The 21,156-nt window shown below is 49.8% G+C and overlaps 1 protein-coding gene across 6 annotated transcripts in view; it reads right to left on the minus strand.

The window, feature by feature from the left end:
- Positions 1-15,390: 15,390 nt before the first annotated feature.
- TSKS (testis specific serine kinase substrate) overlaps positions 15,391-21,156 on the minus strand; it is a 28,938-nt gene continuing 23,172 nt past the window's right edge. The window contains exons 7-11 of one of the 6 annotated variants that reach the window (XM_031659187.1): positions 20,517-20,711; positions 19,545-19,718; positions 17,531-17,666; positions 15,713-15,880; positions 15,391-15,586 (exon numbers count right to left, since the gene is read on the minus strand). In XM_031659187.1, coding sequence (XP_031515047.1) covers positions 15,509-15,586; positions 15,713-15,880; positions 17,531-17,666; positions 19,545-19,718; positions 20,517-20,711 — 751 coding nt within the window. In that variant the 3' untranslated portion in view covers positions 15,391-15,508. Of the gene's footprint in view, positions 15,587-15,680; positions 15,881-17,530; positions 17,667-19,544; positions 19,719-20,516; positions 20,712-21,156 lie in introns of all 6 variants that reach the window. The other 5 variants (XM_031659185.1, XM_031659186.1, XM_031659190.1 and 2 more) reach the window with 5 other exon arrangements.

Here is a 21,156-nt window from a genome sequence, read left to right on the forward strand (position 1 = left end):
GCGCCTACCAACCCGCCCAGCTAGTTTTTGCATTTTTAGTGAGACAGAGTTTCACTGTGTTAGCCAGGATGTCTCACGATCTCTGACCTTGTGATCCAGCCGTCTCGGCCTCCCAAAGTGCTGGGATTACAGGCTTGAACTTTTAGCCCAGCCTTTCTTTCTTTTTCTTTTTCTTTATGCTTTTTCTTTTTTTTTTTTTTTTTTTGAGTGGGTTCTTGTTGCCCAGGCAGTGCAATGGAGTGCGATCTCAGCTCACTGCAACCTCTGCCTCCCGGGTTCACCACGATCCTCTGTCTCAGCCTCGGGTAGCTGGGATTACCAGACCTTCACCACACCTGGCCTTTGTATTTTTTAATAGAGATGGAAGTTTCATCGTTTTGGTCACGCTGATCTCGAACTCCTGACCTCAGGTGATCTGCCCGCTTCCACCTCCCAAAGTGCTGGAATTACAGGTGTGAGCCACAGTGCCTGGCTATTCCTTTACTTTCTTAATAATCTTGCTTTCACTTTTACTGTATCCACTTGCTCTTGAATTTTTTTTTTTTTTGAGACAGGGTCTCCTCTGTTATCAAACTACACTGCCAGTGGGTACCATCATGGCTCACTATAGCCTCGACCTCCCAGGCTCAAACAACCCTTCAGCCTCTTACTCCCTAGTAGCTGGGACTACAAGTAGGCACCACCATGCCCACTTGGCCAATTTTTAAAATTATTTTTATTTTTATTTATCTATTTTTTTTAGATGGAGTTGCCCAGGCTGGAGTGCAGTGGCCGGATCTCGGCTCACTGCCATCTCCCACCTCCCGGGTTTACACCATTCTCCTGCCTCAGCCTCGGTAGCTGGTACTACAGAGCCCGCCACCTCGCCGGCTAGTTTTGTATTTTTTAGTAGAGACGGGGGTTTCACCGTGTTAGCCAAGATGGTCTCGATCTCTTGACCTCGTGATCCGCCTGTCTCGGCCTCCCAAAGTGCTGGGATTACAGGCTTGAACCACCGCGCCCAGCTCCTGTTGCTCTTGAATCCTTTCTCGTGTGAAGCCAAGAACCCACTTGACCTCCCAGGCTGAACCCTCGTTTCTGGGGTGCGTCCTGTGACAGCAGGACCGGTACAATGCTGTTTCCTGTAGTTCCTGTCACCACAATACCACAGGGTCCCCTTTTTGCCTTTTCAGTTTCCTAGTTACCAATCCTTTAATACCTAAATTTATGGCTGGGCGCGGTGGCTCAAGCCTGTAATCCCAACACTTGGGAGGCCGAGACGGGCGGATCACGAGTCAGAGGCCGAGACCATCCTGGCTAACACAGTGAAACCCCGGCTCTACTAAAAATACAAAAATTAGCCGGAAGCGTGTGTGCCCTATGAATCTAACAAGGCTGGGCATCAGCGTAAGCACCAGGAAGCCGAGCTTAGAGTGAGCGAGACCTTGCTCCGCCACTCCAGCCTGAGCAGCTGGCTTGAACTCATGCCAAAAAAAAAAAAAAAAAAAAAAATACCTAAATTTATTTATATTCGGTCATCTCTGTTAAAATAACCAGTGTGATTTCTGTCTCCTGAATATCCCCTGACTGACACAGATTTTGTCATAGGAAGGAGTTTTTCAAAGGTGAGTTTTGGGGAATTGTTTGTTCATTTATTTATCTATTATTATTTTTGGAGACAGGGTCTTGGTCTGATACCCAGGCTGAAGTAGAGTGGTGTGATCGCCCGGCTCCTGCGTACCGAGCTCCTGGGCTCAAGCAGTCCTCCCAACTTAGCCTCCCGAGTAGTTGGGATCACAGGCATGCTCCACCATGCCCAGCTAATTTTTATTTTATGTTATTTATTTATTTATTTTTGAGACAGAGTCTTGCTCTGTGGCCCAGGCTGGAGGGCAGTGGCGCCCTCTTGCCTCACTGTAACCTCTGCCTCCTGAGTTCAAGCAATTCTCCTGCCTCCAGCCTCGAGTGAAATACAGGCACCAGCCACCACACCTGGCCAACTTTTTTGTATTTTGTTTTGTTTTGTTTTGAGATGGAGTCTTGCTCTGTCACCCAGGCTGGAGTGCAGTGGCGCGATCTCGGCTCACTGCAGGCTCCACCTCCCAAGTTCACGTCATTCTCCTGCCCAGCCTCCCGAGTAGCTGGGACTACGGCATCCCACGCCACTGCGCCTGGCTAATTTTTTTGTGTGTGTTTTTAGTAAAGATGGGGTTTCACCATGTTAGCTAGGATGGTCTTGATCTCCTGACCTCGTGATCCGCCCGCCTCGGCCCCCCAAAGTGCTGGAATTACAGGTGTGAGCGCGCCCGGCCACTTTTGTATTTTCATTAGAGATGGGATTTGAACTCCTGGTCTTGAACTCCTGACCTCAAGTGATCCACTTGCCTCGGCCTCCCAAAGTGCTGGGATTACAGGTGTGAGCCACGAGCCCCGCCCTCATTTTTTATTTTGGTAGAGACGGAGTCTCACTATGTTTCCCAGGGTGGTCTCAAACTCCTGGACTCAAGTGATCTTCCTGCCTTGGCCTCCCAAAGCACTGGGATTACAGGGGTGAGCCAGCATGCCTGGCTGAGTATGCTTTAGTTGCATTTTGGGTTTTTTTTTTTTTTTTCTTTCTTTTTTTTTTTTTTTGGAGGCGGTCTTGCTCTGTCGCCCAGGCTGGAGATGCAGTGGCGGGATCTCGCTCATGCAAGCTCCATGCACTCGAGTTCACAGCCATTCTCCTGGCTCAGCCTCGAGTAGCTGGGACTACAGGCGCCCGCCACCTCGCCCGGCTAGTTTTTTGTATTTTTTAGTAGAGACGGGGTTTCACTGTGTTAGCCAAGATGGTCTCGATCTCCTGACCTCGTGATCCGCCTGTCTCGGCCTCCCAAAGTGCTGGGATTACAGGCTTGAGCCACTGCGCCCGGCCTGTTTTTTTTTTTTCTGGAGACGGAGTCTCGCTCTGTTGCCCAGGCTGGAGTGCAGTGGCTCCATCTCCTCTCACTGCAAGCTCCGCCCACTGGGTTCACACCATTCTCCTGCCTCAGCCTCCAGAATAGCTGGGACTACAGGCGCCCGCCACCACGCCCGGCTAATTTTTTCTTTTTTGTATTTTTAGTAGAGATGGGGTTTCACTGTGTTAGCCAGGATGGTCTCGATCTCCTGACCTCGTGATCCACCTGTCTCGGCCTCCCAAAGTGCTGGGATTACAGGCTTGAGCCACCGCGCCCGGCCTGCAGTGGTGTCTTCTGAGTACCCTGAGATGCCTACTGAAAGGACATTACAAGCTTGGGATTTTTTTGGTTTTTGTTTGTTTGTTTTTGGAGATAAGGTCTCCCTCTGTTGTGCAGGCTGAGGTGTAGTTGCACAATCACAGCTCACTGTAACCTCAAACTCCTGGATTCAAGTAATCCTCCTGCCTCAGCCTCCCAAATAGCTAGGACTATAGGTGTTCACTACTGGCTACTTTATTTATTTATTTTTTTGACAAGGTCTTGCTATGTTGCCCAGGCCAGTGTTGAACTCCTGGACTCAAGTGATTCTCTTACCACAGCCTCCCAAAGCACTGGGATGGCAGGCATGAACCGTGACACCCAGCCAAGCTCAGATCTTTAAACTGTCACCTCCAGTCAGTCAGAAAGCCAGAGAGCTGCTCTGGAAGCCCTAAAATATTTTTATATTCCTTGTGTATACAGTACCATATTACTGAAAATCCACCACAAAATGTAACTATGGGTGGCAGAGTGGCATACCAAGTGGAATTTGAAGTATTGCCAGGTTTCTATTTAATTTAATTAATTAATTAATTTATTTATTTATTTATTTTTGAGACAAGTGTCTCACTCTGTAGCCCAGGCTGGAGTGCAGTAGCATGACCTTTGGTCACTGCAACCTCCGCATCCTGGGTTCAAGTGCTTGTTGTGTCTCAGCCTCCCGAGTAACTGGCATTACGGGTGCACCACCATGCCGGGCTAATTTTTTTTTATTTTTATTTATTTTTATTTTTTTTTTATTTTTTTTTTATTTTTTTTTGAGACGGAGTCTCGCGCTGTCACCCAGGCTGGAGTGCAGTGGCGCGATCTCGGCTCACTGCAAGCTCCGCCTCCTGGGTTCACGCCATTCTCCTGCCTCAGCCTCCTGAGTAGCTGGGACTACAGGCGCCCACCACCGCGCCCGGCTAATTTTTTGTATTTTTTTAGTAGAGGCGGGGTTTCACTGTGGTCTCGATCTCCTGACCTTGTGATTCGCCCGCCTCGGCCTCCCAAAGTGCTGGGATTACAGGCGTGAGCCACCGCGCCCGGCTTTTTTTATTTTTTTTGAGACAGAGTCTTGCTCTGTCGCTCAGACTGGAGTGCAGTGGCGCGATCTCGGCTCACTGCAACCTCCGCCTCTTGGATTCAAGGGATTCTCCTGCCTCAGCTTCCCAAGTAGCTGGGTACAGGCGCACGCCACCACCTCTGGCTAATTTTGTGTTTTTAGTAGAGACGGGTTTCCTCATAGTAGCCAGGCTGGTCTTGAACTCTTCACCTTGTGATCCGTCCATCTTGGCCTCCCAAAGTGCTGGGATTATAGGCGTGAGCCACAGTGCACGGCTAGTTTTTTTTGAGACAGAGGCTCACTCTGTCACCCAGGCTGGAGTGCAGTGACGCGATCTCGGGTCACTGCAACCTCCACCTCCTGGGTTCAAAGGATTCTTGTGCCTCAGCCTTCTGGGTAGCTGGGACTACAGGTGTGCGCCACCACACACAGCTGATTTTTTTGTATTTTTAGTAGCGACGGGGTTTCACCATGTTGGTCAGGCTGGTTTCAAACTCCTGATCTCAAGTGATCCACCCACCTTGGCCTCCCAATGTGCTGGGATTACAGGTGTAAGCCACCACATCCAGCACAAGTTTCTAATATGAAGGTTTGGGTGTCAATTGAAAACGAGTGGGACTTTGAGACTTGAGGCCACTGCACTCCAGCCTGGGCAACATAGCGAGACACTGTCTCAAAAAAAAAAAAGAAAAGAAAAGAAAACGAGTGGGATTTCAAGACTTGAAACGTGGACATCTGGTTGAACACAGATGAATCTGTGAATCTTGGATTTTCTGTACTTCCCACTTTTCCCACTGTCTACCAACCCATTTCTGCACTCCACTTTGCAGCACATCTCATCATTGATATCTGCCGGGCACGGTGGTTCATGCCAGTAATTGCAGCACTTTTGGAGGCTGAGTCAGGAGGATTGCTTAAGTCCAAGAGTTCAAGGCCAACCCAAGCAACATAGTGAGACTCCAGCACTACAACAACAACAAAAATATAATAAACAAACAAAAGTAACCAGGTGTGGTGGCTCAAGCCTGTAGTCCCAACTACTGGAGAGGCTGAAGTGGGAGAATAGCTTGAGCCCAGGAAATGGAGGCTGCAGTGAGCAGAGAGAGCACCACTGCACTCCAGCCTGAGCAACAGAGCAAGATCTTGTGTCAAAATAAATAAATAAATACAATTATTTGCCTTCCATTCTCTCTTAAATTCATTCACTGGGGGGCCAGGTGTGATAGCTCACACCTCCTAACACTTTGGGAGGCTAAGGCAGGAGGATCACTTGAGGCCAGGAATTCGAGAGCAGTTTTGGCAATATGATGAGACCCTATCTCTACAAAAAATTTTAAAAATCTGGCTGGGCACGGTGGCTCACGCCTGTAATCCCAGCACTTTGGGAGGCCGAGGTGGGCAGATCACCTGAGGTCAAGAGTTCGAGACCAGCCTGGTCAAAATGGTGAAACCCCGTCTCTACTTAAAATACAAAAATTAGCCAGGCATGGTGGCAGGCACCTGTAATCCCAGCTACTCGGGAGGCTGAGGCAGGAGAATTGCTTGAACCCGGGAGGCAGAGATTGCAGTGAGCCGAGATCGCACCATTGCACTCCAGCTTGGGGGACAAGAGTGAGGTGAGACTTCGTCCAAAAAAAAAGAAAAGGTGATTAAGGCCAGGTGTGGTGGCTCACGCCTGTAATCCCAGCACTTTGGGAGGCCGAGGCAGGTGGATCATGTGAAGTCAGGAGTTCGAGACCAGCCTGGCCAACAGGGTGAAACCTGGTCTCTACTAAAAAATACAAAATACCGCAACCAGGTGTGGTGGCACGGACCTGTAATCCCAGCTACTCTAGAGGCTGAGATAGGGTCTCACTATGTTGCCCAGGCTTGTTTGGAACTCCTAGACTCAAGGAGTCCTCCTGTCTTGGCCTCCCAAAGTGCTGGGATTACAGGCATGAGCCATTGCACCCAGCCAAAAAAAAAAAAAAAAAAGAAAACCTGTTTTTAAAGACTTTAGAAAATCAACTTAACTGCTGACCTTGACCAATATAGCGATGAAGGCTGTGGAACAGAACAGCTATTTCTGTCACACTGGGAAGACGACATAAAGAAAATGATGAGCTCAGGACTTTAATCTCTCAGTACCAGAAGGAGATGGAGATGCTGTGTATTTCCAAAGAGCTCAAAAACCTGGGTGTATGTGTAGCAATGGATTCTAACTGTGTTGCACCAGGGAGGATGGAATGTAAAGTTTGATGGGAATGAATTAATTTATTAATTCTGAATTTAATGTGCTAGCTTGAGCAGCTAGAAGTAGCTCTAATAATAATGGACCAAAACTTGGGTTCAGTGGTGGCCTACATTTAATTAGGTTAATATCCCAGAACTTCCCTGGTGGAGTGTCAAGAAGAGAAGGTAAAGTGGCCGAGCCCAGTGGCTCACGCCACTTTGGGAGGCTGAGGCAGGCAGATCAGCTGAGCTCAGGAGTTTGAGACCAGCCTGGCTAACATGGTGAAACGCTGTCTCTACTAAAAATATAAAAATTAGCCAGATGTGGTGGTGGGTGCCTGTAATCCCAGCTACTCAGGAGGCTGAGGCAGGAGAATGGCTTGAACCCGGAAGGTGGAGGTTGCAGGTTGCAGTGAGCTAAGATCCTGCCACTGCACTGCATCCTGGGTGACAGAGTGAGACTGTCTCAAAAATAAATAAATAAATAAATAAATAAATAAAATTTAAAAATCGAAAGGATTTGGGAGGTAGCAACTCTGGAATAGACTTGTTATGTGCAATTACCTGTCTCTCCTTCTGTATGTACCCCCCAGGAGCACACAGGGACATTCTTTTCATTGAGAAATGAACTAGGGAGGAGTATGAATAAGTGGATGGATGGATGGATCAATCAATAGATACATAGAGTGCTCTTCAACAATTGAAGCACACACATTTTTTTCTGAAGCACACTTATAAAAATTGATCTGTACTAAACCAAAAGAAACCCCCGATAAATTTCAATGAACAGGCATCATACAGATCAATGTTTCTGATCACTGTGCAATTAGATCTCCAGTTAACGTCAAAAAGAGGAATTCAAGATCCTCATATATGTGGAAATTTAAATTGTTCTAATTTTTGCTTTTGAGACAAGGTCTTGCTCTGTCACCTAGGCTGGAGTGCAGTGGCACGATCACAGTTCACTGCAGCCTTGACCACCCAGACTCAAGCCATCCTCCTACCTCAGCCTCCCTAGTATCTGGGACTATAGAGACGTGCTACCATGGTAAGCTAATTTTTTTATTATTATTATTTTTAGCAGAAACAGGGGTCACTATGATGCACAAGCTGGTCTTCAACTCCTGGGCTCAAGCAATCCTCCCGCCTCGGCCTCCCAAAGTGCTGGGATGAGATGTGAGCCACCACACCCGGCTTTCTCTGCGTTCCAGTGGAGTTGTTTACAATTTTTCACTTTTAACTTTGCATTCTTTTAAGTGTGTTTCTTTCTTTTCTTTTCCTTTTTTTTGAGACAGAGTCCACTCTGTGTGAATTACCAGGCCCACAATGTGGCGACCTTGGCTCACGGCAGCCTCTGCCTCATGGGTACGAGTGTTTCTCCTGCCTCAACCTCCCGAGTAGCTGAGATTCTAGGCATGTGCCACCATTCCCAGCTAATTTTTGTACTTTTAGTAGAGTTTGGGTTTTACCATATTAGCCAGGTGGTCTCGAGCTTCTGACCTCAGGTCATCCGCCTGCCTCAGCCTCCCAAAGTACTGGGATTACAGGTGTGAGCCACCACCCATGGCCAGTGTGTTTCTCATAAAACACCATTGATCTGGATTTAGTGTGTATATGTTTTAATCTGTGTTATCAAACTTTGTCTTTTAACTGGTGAAGTCTTGTTAATTTACATTTAATTGTTGATATAATTTACACGGTGTTTATCATCTTCATTTATTTATTTATTTTTTTTTTTTTTTTGGAGGCCAGGTCACCATCTGTATCGCCCAGGCGCAGAATGCGAGGTGGCCCGGATCTCCAGCTCACTGCAAGCTCCCACGCCCTCCCGGGTTTCACGCCATTCTCACCTGCCTCAGCCTCCCGGGTGGCTACAGGACTACAGAGGCGCCGCCACCTACTTCCGGCTAGTTTTTGTATTTTTTTTAGTAGAGACGGGGTTTCGTGTTAGCCAGGATGGTCTCGATCTCCTGACCTTGTGATCCGCCCGTCTCGGCCTCCCAGTGCTGGGATTACAGGCGAACACGGCGTGACCTATCATCTTCATTTATTACTTCAGTTTATCTCTCCCTCCTCAAACCCCAAAATGTGGATATAATCTAGACTTTTAATTTTCAACTATTGAGGATATATTTTCTGTTTCTTTCCTTTTTTTTTTTTTTTTGATACAGAGTCTCGCTCTATTGCCCAGGCTGGAGTGCAGTGGCGCGATCTCGGCCTCCCGGGTTCACGCCATTCTCCTGCCTCAGCCTCCAAAGTAGCTGGGACTACAGGCGCCCGCCACCACGCCCGGCTAATTGTTTTTTTTTTTTTGTATTTTTAGTAGAGACGGGGTTTTACCGTATTAGCCAGAATAGTCTCGATCTCCTGACCTCATGATCCGCCCGCCTCGGCCTCCCAAAGTGCTGGGATTACAGGCATGAGCCACTGCGCCCGGCCATATTTTTCTGTTTCTTACATCAAAGTTTCATTTTAAGGCAACAGAAAACTTTACCAAATTATTCTAACCGCTTTACTTCATATGTTTCTTGCAATATCTTCTGGATTTGCATTTTTTTCTCTTTATTTATTATTTTATTTTTTGAGACGGAGTCTCATTCACTCTGTTGCCCAGGCTGGAGTGCAGTGGCGTGATCTTGGCTCACGGCAACCTCCACCTCCCAGGTTCAAGCGATTCTCCTGCCTCAGCCTCCCTAGTAGCTGGGATTACAGGCACACTCCACCACGCCCAGCGAAGTTTTGTATTTTTAGTGGAGACTGGGTTTCACCATGTTGGCTAAGCTGGTCTCAAACTCCTAACCTCCAGTGATCTGCCCGCCTCGGCCTCCCAAAGTGCTGGGATTACAGGTATGAGCCACTGCGCCCGGCCTATTGCCTCATTTTCACCTGAAGAAATAAGCTATTCTGCCAGACACAGAGGGTATTTCCAGGTATATTCTGTCTGTTAGAGAGGGTATTTTTACTTTGAGGAAATGCCAGTTCCCTATTCTGTCTTTTATGGAGGGAAATATGATAACTCTGTGCTTTCCCTTTGAGCTCAGAGGTGTACTAGCCGGGAGGGGTATTAAATCCTTGGACGAAAAGCCCTGGATATAAAGAAAACACTGTCAGGCTGGGCACAGTGGCTCATGCCTGTAATCCCAGCACTTTGGGAGGCCAAGGCAGGAGGGTTCCTTGAGTCTAGGAGTTCCAAACAAGCCTAAGTAAATATAGTGAGACACTGTCTCAATTCTTTTTTTCTTCTTTTTTTGAGACGGAGTCTCGGCTTGTCAGCTTCAGGCTGGAGTGCGCGGTGGCTGAGCTGCTCACTGGGCAAGCTCTGCCTCCCGGTTCACGCCCATTCTCCTGCCTCAGCCTCCCCAAGTAATTGGGACTACAGGCTACCACCACCACGCCTCGCTAATTTTTTTGTATTTTTAGTAGAGACGGGTTTTACTGTAAGAAGCCAGGATGGTCTTGATCTCCTGACCTCGCGGATCCACCACTTCAGCCTCCCAAAGTGCTGGGATTACAGGCATGAGCCACCACTGCCCTGTCTCACTAATTTTTTTTTTGAGATGGAGTTCACTTAGCAGCCTAGGCTGGAATGGCCGGCATCGCTGCTCACTGCACCTCTGCCTCAGGCCTATTCTTGCCTCAGCCTGGTAGTTAGGATTACAGGCATGCCACCACACCTGGCTGATTTTGTATTTTTAGCACAGACGGGTTTCACCATAAGTTGGTCAGGCTGGTCTCAACTCCTGACCTTTTGACCTGCCCACTGCCCCTCCCAGTGCTGGGATTACAGGCATGAGCCTCCGTGCCAGGCTCAATTTTTCAAATATTTTTAAAATTAAAAAAAAGAAAAGAATAAAGAAGGCTGGGCATGGTGGCTCACGCAGGTAATCCCAGCACTTTGGGAGGTCGAGAGTGATCATTTGGAGGTCAGGAGTTCGAGACCAGCCTCGGAACAACATGGCAGAAACTCCATCTCTACTAAAAATACAAAAAAATTAGCCAGGTGTGGTGGCACGCGCCTTTAGTCCCAACTATTTGAGAGGCTAAGGCAGGAGAATCGCTTGAACTCGGAAGGTGGAGGTTGCAGTGAGCCGAGATTGTGCCACTGTACTCCAGCCTGGGCAATAGAGCAAGACTGTCTTAAAAAAAAAAAAAAAAAAAAAGAAGAAGAATACTGAAAACACTGCCAATTTCTATAGAAGACCTTGCCTCTACAAAAAACTTATAAAAATTAGCCAGGCATGGTGGCATGCACCTATATTCCTAGCTACTTGGCTGAGGTGTAAGGATTGCTGGAGCCCAGGAGTTCAAGGCTGCAGTGAGCTGTGGTTGCAGTGTTCAACTCCAGCCTGGGCAACAGAGCAAGACTGTCTCTTAAAAAAAAAAAAAAGGCCGGGCTGGGTGGCTCACGCCTGTAATCCCAGCACTTTGGGAGACCGAGGCAGGCTGGATCACGAGGTCAGGAGAGATCGAGACTATCCTGGCTAACACGGGTGAAACTCCCTGGTTCTCTACTAAAAAATACAAAAATTAGGTGGATCGGTGGTGGGCTTGTAGTCCCAGCTGCCTCGAGGCTGAGGCAGGAGAATACGGAACTCCGAGCGGAGCTGCAGTGAGCCGAGATCACGCCTTACTGCACCTGCAGCCTGGGCGACAGAGCCGCAGACCTCTGTCTCAAAAAAAAAAAAAAAAAAAAAAATTCTCACTCTCTTCTTCCTATTTCCTCCAGGTTGATTTTAGAAAGAATGTCAAATAGGCCAGGCTGGGCGTGGCTGACACCTGTAATCCCAGCACTTTGGGAGGCTGGAGGCGGGCAGATCATGAGGTCAGGAGATCGAGACCATCTTGGCTAACACGACAAAACTCCCCGCCTCCTAAAAATACAAAAATTAGCCGGGCATGGTGGCGGGCTACTGTAGTCCCAGCTACCGGGAGTCTGGAGGGGCAGGAGAACATGGAACTCCAGGAGGCGGAGTTTGCAGTGAGCTCTAGATTGGGCCACTGCACTTCTAGCCTGGTGATAGAGAGAGAGACTCCGCCTCAAAAAATAAATAAATAAAAATAAAAAAGAATGCCAAAATGTAATAGCATTAGTCCAGCATCTTGTTCTAAATTAACTTAGGTTCTGAGGTTTGCATCTGGCCATTTCAACTTCTGCCATCTTTGGGGATCTAAATCTATTGGTTTTTGGCCGGCGCGGTGGCTCAGGCTCACAATCTCAGCACTTAGGGAGGCCAAGGTGGGCAGATCACTTGAGGTCAGGAATTTGAGACCAGGGTGGTCAACAAGGTGAAACCCTATCTCTAAAAATACTAGCTGGGCGTGGTGGTGGGCGCCTGTAGTCCCAGCCACTCAGGAGGCTGAGCTGGAGAATCACTTGACCTGGGAGGAGGAGGTTGCAGTGAGCTGAGATCACGCCACAGCACTCCAGCCTGGGTGACAGAAATAGACTCTGTCTCAAATAAATAATAGGCCAGGCCGGGCACGGTGGCTAACGCCTGTAATCCCAACACTTTGAGAGGCTGAGGCCGGCAGATCACAAGGTTAGGAGATCCAGACCATCCTGGCTAACACGGTGAAACCCTGACTCGAAAAAAAATCCAAAAACTAGCTGAGCCTGGTGGCACGTGCCTGTAGTCTCAGCTACTCGGGAGGGTAAGGCAGGAGAATCTCTTGAACCTGGGAGGCGTAGGTTGCAGTGAGACGAGATCATGCCACTACACTCCAGCCTGGGTGACAGAGCAAGACTCCATCTCAAAAAAATAAATAAATAAATAATAAATCTATCGGTTTTTTGCTTCTGCTGACTTGACCTACCTTCCTTCCTTCCTTCCTTCCCTCTCCTCTGCCCCTCCTCTCCCCCTCCTCTCCCCTCCTCTCCCCTCCTCTCCCCTGCTCTTTCCCCACCCCACTTCTCCTCTCCTCTCTATCCTTTTCTGAGACAGTCTCTTGCTCTGTCACCCAGACTGGAGTGCAATGGCAAAATAATAGCTCAGTATACCCTCCACCTCCCAGACTGAAGCAATTCTCCCACTTCAGCCACCCAAGTAGCTGGGACTACAGGCGTGCCCCAACACACCCAGCTAAATGTTTCTGTTTTTGTTTTGTTTTGTTTGTACACGTGAGATCTTGCTATGTTCCCTAGACTGGCCACAAACTCCTGGGGCTCAAGGGATCCACCACCTTGGGCTCCCAAAGTGCTGGGATTAACAGGCATGAGCCACTGCACCTTGCTGGGGCAGGATTTTTAAGAGACTTTAATTTTTAGAGTGGTTTTAGATTTACAGCAGAATCAAATGGAAAGTTCCATGTACCCTCCTTTCCCTGACACATGCAGCTCTTCTCCCACTATCAACATCCTCCACCAGAGCGGTACATTTTTTTTTTTCTTTTTTTTTCGAGACGGAGTCTCGCTCTGTCGCCTGGGCTGGAGTGCAGTGGCGCGATCTCGGCTTACTGCAACCTCCGCCTCCCAGGTTCAAGCGATTCTCCTGCCTCAGCCTCCTGAGTAGCTGGGATTACAGGCGCCTGCCACCACACTCAGCTAATTTTTGTATTTTTAGTAGAGACGGGGTTTCACCATGTTGGCCAGGCTAGTCTCCAACTCCTGACCTCAGGTGATCCACCCGCCTCGACCTCCCAAAGTGCTGGGATTACAGGTGTGAGCCCCCGTGCCCGGTCTAGAGTGGTACATTCTTTTATGGCTGATCAACTTACCATGACACATCATTATCACCCAAAGTCCATAGCTGACATTAGGGTTCACAGTTGGTGTTGTACGTGGTTTTGGACAAATGTATAATGACATGTCTTCACCACTACAGTATCACACAGAGTTGTTTCATGGCCCTAAAAATCCTCTGTGTGCCACCTGTTCATCCCTCCCTCCCCAATCTGGCAAACACTGCAGGTTTTTATGTTTGTTTGTTTGTTTTTGAGACAACGTCTCACGCTGTCGTCCAGGCTGGAATGCAGTGGTGCTCCACCTCCGGGTTCAAGTCATTCTCCTGCCTCAGCCTCCCAAGTAGCTAGAATTACAGGTGTGCACCACTACACCTAGCTACTTTTTGTATTTTTAGTAGAGACGGGGTTTCACCATGTTGGCCAGACTGTTTCAAACCCCTAGCCTCAAGTGGTCCACTTACCTCGGCCTCCTATAGTGCTGGAATTACAGGTGTGAGCCACCGCACCTGGCCACAAACACTAATCTTTTTACCGTCTCCAGAGTTTTGCCTTTTCCAGAATGTCCTACAGTTGGAGTCATACAGTATGGATGGGTGGTTATTATATATCATATATAGGTTTTTGTCCATGGTTCCTAGCTTATAACTCCCATAGCCCTTGTTATAGTGTTTTTCATTTTTGTTGTTGTTGTTGTTTGTTTGTTTTTTTGAGACAGAGTCTCGCTCTGTCACCCAGGCTGGAGTGTAGTGGCACGATCTCGGCTCACTGCAACCTCTGACTCCTGGGTTCAAGCAATTCTCCTGCCTCAGCCTCTGGAGTAGCTGGGATTACAGGCTTGTGCCACCACACCTAGCTAATTGTCTTCTTTTTTTTTTTTTTTTTTGAGATGGAGTCTTGCTCTGTCACCCAGGCTGGAGTGCAGTGGCATGATCTCAGCTCACTGCAACCTCTGCCTCCCGGGTTCAAGTGATTCTTGTGCCTTAGTCTCCCAAGTAGCTGGGACTACAGGTGCGTGCCCAGCTAATTTTTGTATTTTTAGTACAGACAGGGTTTCACCATGTTGGCCAAGCTGGTCTCAAACTCCTGGTCTCGGGTGATCCCCTCGCCTCAGCCTCGCAAAGTGCTGGGATTACAGGTGTGAGCCACCGCACCTGGTCCTGGCTGACATCTTGACTCTAACTTCATGGGGGGTCTGAGCCAGGACCAATGAGCTAACCCCAGGAGTCAGGTTAACTGACTGTATTTTTGACCTTCAGAAGTTGAGATATGCTTGTTACCTTAAGCAACTAAGCATATAACAAAAATACTTATGGGGTATTTCTACACAACAATAGACAACTAGCCGGGTGCAGTGGCTCACGCCTGTAATCCCAGCACTTTGGGAGGCTGAGCTGGGCAGATCACGAGGTCAGGAGATTGAGACCATTCTGGCTAACATGGTGAAACCGCATCTCTACTAAAAAAATACAAAAAAATTAGCCAGGCGTGGTGGCGGTTGCCTGTGGTCCCAGCTACTCGGGAGGCTGAGGCAGGAGAATGGCGTGAACCTGGGAGGTGGAGCCTGCAGTGAGCCGAGATGGCGCCACTGCACTCCAGCCTGGGCAACAGAGAGAGACTCTGTCTCAAAAACAAAACCAAACCAAACCAAAACAAAACAAAACAAAATAGACAACTAATATAGTTATCTAGTAATAACCAGCCTAAAAAATGTTGACTTGACAGACCCAAACTACACCACAGAACCTTGTTTCTACCACCATTGCCATCTCAAAGAACTGTACCACCATTAGCACCTCTCTGGGGACCACGACATCCTGTTTGCTGAAAATTAAATAAATCACAGTGGGCCGGGTGTGGTGATTCACACCTGTAATCCTAGCACTTTACAAGGTAAGGCAAGGCAGATTGCCTGAGCTCAGGAGTTTGAGACCAGCCTGGGCAACATGGGGAAACCTTGTTTCTACTGAAAATACAAAAACTTAGCTGGGTGTGATGGTGTGCGAATGTAGTCCCAGCTACTCGGAGGCTGAGACAGGAGAATTGCTTGAACCCAGGATGCAGAGGTTGCAGTGAGCCGAGATCACGACACTGCACTCCAGCCTGGGCGACAGAGTGAGAATCTGTCTCAAAAAGAATAATCAAATTAATTAAAATAAATAAATCACATTGGGCATAGAGGGAGTGCATGGTGTGTGGGCAATTCACTAGCCCTCTGGTGCCAAAAAAGCAGACAGAATTCATGCCAGCATGAGGGGCCATTTATTGTTCAGGGGCTAAGCCCCCATGTTTTGGGGGGGTTCCCGCACTGCTGCCTCCCCCCATTGTTCCTGTGGACCCCTCAAGTGGCAGGTTGCTGAGATGATCGTGGAGGGAGCACGTCTTCAAATGTAGATGGTCCAGAGTGGCCATCTTCTCCCTGTCATGAGGCAGTGGGGAGTTGATGGCAACATGGCTAGGTGCTGGGGTGTTCGAGTGGAAGGGGAGATCAGGCCCTTTCCCCAAGATCTCACCCTCCTCCCATGCCCTCAGCCTCCTTCCTCACTCCGGCTTCATCTTGTCTGTCAGCAGCAGATTCTTGGCCCGCAGGGCCTCGTCTTGGGCCAGCCGAAGGGTGGAGCTCAGGGCCTCTGCCCTGACGTGTTTGGCTAAGGCCTGGCGCTCCAGCTCCTGGGGAGAGGAGCGTAGGCGTAGCTGGGCTTGCTGGACTGGGCTGGGGGTGGAGGGGGAGCTGGATTGCGGAGGGCAAAGCGTAGGGTCCCATGGGGCCCACATTTCTCCCTCAGAGTTTCCCATCATGCCTTGAGCTTGAGACTGACCCTAGCATCCCACAATGCACTGGTCTCCAGATTCTGTTGTGGACTAAACCTATGTCTGTCCTATTGTCTGTCCCATGATGCACTGACCTATGCCCCAGCAAACACTAAATCAGTGTCTATCATCTGTCTCCTAAGCTCATGAACTATCCTACATTTGATATGTGTATGTGCCCCAGTATCCTACCATATGGTAGCCTCCTACATCCCATAAGTTAGACGACCCCACATCTCCTTATCCATTAGACCAGCACCTCTCACACAAAAGTCCTGGCTGGGTGCAGTGGCTCACACCTGTAATCCCAGCACTTTGGTCAAGAGTTCGAGACCAGCCTAGCCAACAGGGTGAAACCCCGTCTCTACTAAAAGTACAAATATTAGCCGGGTGTGGTGGCATATGCCTGTAATCCTGGCTGCTCAGGAGGCTGAGACACGAGAATCTCTTGGACCTGGGACGTGGAGGTTGCAATGAGCCAAGACGGTGCCACTGTACTCCAGCCTGGGGCAACAGAGTGAGACTCTGTGTCAAAAAAAAAAAAAAAAAAAGGCCGGGCACGGTGGCTCATGCCTGTAATCCCAGCACTTTGGGAGGCTGAGGCGGGCGGATCATGAGGTCAGATGATCGAGACCATCCTGGCTAACACAGGGAAACCCCGTCTCCACTAAAAATACAAAAAACTAGCCAGGCGTAGTGGCAGGCGCCTGTAGTCCCAGCTACTCGGGAGGATGAGGCAGGAGAATGGCGTGAACCCAGGAAGCGGGGCTTGCAGTGAGCTGAGATTGCACCACTGCACTCCAGCCTGGGCGACAGAGTGAGATGCCGTCTCAAAAACCAAACAAACAACAACAAAAAAAGCAAACAAAAAACAGTCCTTAGTGCCCTAGTTCTCTATGTCCAACTGTACCAAGCCCCACGTCCTCTCATGTATTATTCGTATAGCTCAGTCACATCAATGTCTCACAATGCCTCACTTGTCTGTCTCACCCACTACAACATAATCCCATAGCACATTAGGTCAACATCCCATAATACAGTGCACTAGGGCTCAAGTTCCACCAACTACTGGGCTGAGTGTGTTGTGCAATGCCCCAGGAAGAGCTGTGGTTCCATTTCCCATAACGCACCAGCTAACTGGGACCTACAGTCACTGGGTCTCCTATCTTACCTCAATATAGCTGACCCCAATGATCTCGTGCAATGCACTGCCTCTCTAAAAATTTAGAGAAAATCAGGCCTATATTCCATGAAGCTTTAGACTGGTGTCTGTCTCGTGTCCCACAACGCACTAGATCCAATGTCCCATCATGCTTTAGGCCCAAGTCCACCTTCCGAGGTTTCGTAATGATTGGCCTGTGACTCACTCACCACCAAACTGCTTGTCCGTCTCCCCATGCATCAGGGCCAAGTCCTCCCCCAGTGCCTGCTGCTCCCAGCTCTGCCCTTTCTTTCCTGCCACACACCAGCAGTACCCTTGAGTCCGGGGCTCCCCTCTCCTTGCCCCAACAGAAAAGTAAAGTGGGACATGGTGGCCCATATTCCCTGGTACCAGAATCTTCTTGTGTAGCCTCTGACAGCTGGGACAGGCAGGAGTCAGGCCCCTCTGCTTCACCTCATCCACTAGCGGGATCAGCGCTCGGTCCAGCAGCTGCTGCAGGGACTCCGTGGACAACTGCGACCCCTGGCTGGGGGAAGGGTGGTCACCAGATAAAGAGGTCCAGTACCAAGTCCAGGGTGCCCCATGCTCACCTGCACAGCCTCCTCCACTTGGCCTTGTTTCCAGTATGCACCCTATGCAACCTTCCCAGCATGGACTGTGCACCAGCTGTCCCTTGGTTTCCATGGTGCTCTGGGGATCACCACTCTTTTTTGTTGTTGTTTTTAAGACGAAGTCTTGCTCTGTCACCCAGACTGGAGTGCAGTGGCGCAATTTTGGCTGACTGCAACCTCCGCCTCCCGGGTTCAAGCGATTCTCCTGCCTCAGCCTCCCAAGTAGCTGGGACTACAGGCATGTGCCACCACACCCAGCTAATTTTTGTATTTTTAGTAGAGACAGGGTTTCACCATGTTGGCCAGGATGGTCTTGATCTCCTGACCTCATGATCTGCCCACCTCAGCCTCCCAAAGTGCTGGGATTACAGGCGTGAGCCACTGGGCCTGGACCTTTTTTGGTTTTTTTTGAGATGGAGTCTTGCTCTGTCACCCAGGCTGGAGTACAGTGGCATGATCTGGGCTCACTGCAACCTCTGCCTCCTGGGTTCAGCGATTCTCCTGCCTCAGCCTCCTGAGTAGCTGGGATTGCAGGCACCTGCCACCACACCTAGCTAATTTTTGTGTTTTCAGTGGATATGGGTTGTCACCATGTTGGCCAGTCCGGTCTTAAACTCCTGACCTCTGGTGATCCTCCCACTTGGCCTCCCAAAGTGCTGGGATTACAGGCGAAAGCCACCACGCCCGGCCGGAATCACCATTCCTAAGGACACCAGACAGCCCTGAGTTTAGAAAGGCCGTTATAACTAACGCTTCCCATAATGCACTAGGGAAACTCGATTTCATGTTGTATTGTGAGTCCCCCTTTCCTACAATGGACCTTCCCACAATGGACCAAAAATGGTGTATCCCTTGGCTCCCACAATACACCAAGGTCTCACTTCCCCCACAGTGCACTGAAACCCTGCCTCCCCTCATGTTCACATCCCAGCCTTCCCTCAATGCACTGGAAATACGATGCTCAAAATGTACCAAGTTCTTTTCTTTTTTTTTTGAGATGGAGTCTTGCTGTCGCCCAGGCTGGAGTGCAATGGCGCGATCTTGGCTCACCGCAACCTCCACTTCCCAGGTTCAAGAGATTCTCCCACCTCAGCCTCCCGAGTGGCTGGGATTACAAGCGCTCACCACTACGCCCAGCTAATTTTTGTGTTTGTAGTAGAGACGAGGTTTCACTATGTTGGCCAGGCTGGTCTCAAACTCCTGACCTCAGTGATCTGCCTGTCTTGGCCTCCCAAAGTGCTGGGATTATAGGTGTGAGCCACTGCATCCAGCCTTTTTCCTTTTTTTTGATACACAGTTTCACTCTGCCTACCAGGGTGGAGTGCATTGTCGTGATCTCAGCTCACTGCAACCTCCGCCTCCCGGGTTCAAGTGATTTTCATGCCCCAACTTCCTCAGTAGCTGGGATTACAGGCACACGCCACCACGCCCAGCTAATTTTTGTATTTTTGGTAGATACGGGGTTTCACCACATTGGCCAGGCTGGTCTCGAACTCCTGATACCCAGTGATCCACCCACCTTGGTCTCCCGAAGTGCTGGGATTACAGGCATGAGTCACCGCGCCCGGTCTATATCAAGTTTCTCTTGAGTTCCACAAGACACTGATTTTACCTTGTAGAGTGGGAACAAATGAGGCTTCTAGTGCAGCAGGACTGGCTGTTTCTACCATGCACTGGAATGCCTTGTCTCCCAAATGAACAGCGTCCCACCCTTCACTAATGTCCCATCTCCTTCCGCATCTCCTTTAATGTTCTATCCACAAGGCTCCCAGAGGCAGGCCTAGCCCCATTACCTGGCACAGCGGGCACAGTTGCCTTGTTGGGACCGATCCAGGTTCATGGAGAGGTCAGGCCCTCTTCGAGAGTTCTGAAATTGCCGCCCGAACTCCTCCAGAATGGGTTTCAGTGGGCCCAGCCCCTCCAGTTCGCTCCTCAGTGAAGCCACAGACACTGCTGACCGCTCCACCCTGAGGCATGAGTAACCAGTGCTGCCAGCTCCCTCTTGAGCGGTATAACCCTGGCAAGACTCCACCCATTATTAGTCCACCACTTATGTCTCCATCTGGTCTGCAATTCTCCACCCTGCCCTCCCCTCTCTGCTCTGACTGGCCTCACTTTTTGTATTTTATTTTATGTTATGGTAGTTTATCTATTGACTATTTTGAGCCAGGGTCTGGCTCTGTTGCCCAGGCTGGAGTGCAGCATCATCATCATAGCTCTCCGAAGCCTTGAACTCCTGGGCTCAAGCGGTCACTCCTGCCTCAGCCTCCCGAGTGGCTAGGACTACCATGGTGCGACACCACACCACTCCCAGCTAATTCTTAAATTGTTTGTAGAGATAGGGTCTCCGCTATGTTGCCCAGGCTGGTCTTGCACTCCTGGCCTCAAGTAATCCGCGCGCCTCGGCCTCCCAAAGTGCTGGGATTATAGACGTGAGCCACCTCACTGGGCCACCTTTTGTAGATTATTGTTTGGAATGCCCCTCCTAGTTCTCTAATTGGCTTTCTCGGATCCCTCTTGACCCCACCCTTTGTCCTTTTAAGGTATAGACCACACCCCTTCTCTAATTGATTCCACCCCTCAGGCCTTATTAGGGTTGATGCAACCCTTCCTGCTCTCTAATTGGTGTTTCCCCATGTCGCTATATGTTCCGGAATGCCTGGCCATAGCTGATTGGCCTACCCATTTCCCTCAAGGCCCCGCCCTTGGGTTGGGATCGCCCTGCCCCTTCCGGTCTTCCCAAGCACTGGCCACCCAGTCCTTACATCGTACACAGCTCGTCCGCCCGACCTCGCAGCTCCTGCAAGCCCCGCGCCGTCTGTGCCTGCTCGCGCTGTGCCCGCTCCCACTGGCCCAGGAAGCCGTCGACCCTGCCGCCCAGGCCCCCGAGCAGTCGCAGGGCTTCCTGCACCGCCCCCTCCTCCTGATGCCACCGGGCGGTCAGCGAGGACACCTCTCTCCTGGAGGGGCAGAGAGGGGGAATGGGTCGGGGCTAGGCTTGGACAGGTCCCTATCTGCCCCTACGAGATAGGCGGAACAGGACTCACCTATCTCTCTCCACTGAGACCATGCCGGTGGCTCCAGACCCACCCAGGTTTCCAAATTTTCTTGCACCCTCCATTTGGTGAAATTTGGTCCTGTCCTCCAGAGCCCCGCCTTTATCCCCTTACTTTACTGGCTGTCTTGGCCCTTCCCTGGTCAGGTCCCCAACCTCTACCTGGGCTCCTCCACGCACTGCCCTCCAAGGCACTGCCCACCCTACTCTGCCCCATTTGGTGCCTCCAGGACCGCTCCTCTCCCAAGTCCCGCCCACCTCAGTTTCACCAGGCCTGGACCTGCCTCCCAGCAGCCCAGAACTCAAAAATTCATTATTTTGTCCCTCCCTTGCTCAGGTCACTGCCTTCG

This window comes from Papio anubis, chromosome 20 (genome assembly GCF_008728515.1).
Source record: "Papio anubis isolate 15944 chromosome 20, Panubis1.0, whole genome shotgun sequence".
In the NCBI taxonomy this organism is placed as follows: Eukaryota; Metazoa; Chordata; class Mammalia; order Primates; family Cercopithecidae; genus Papio; species Papio anubis.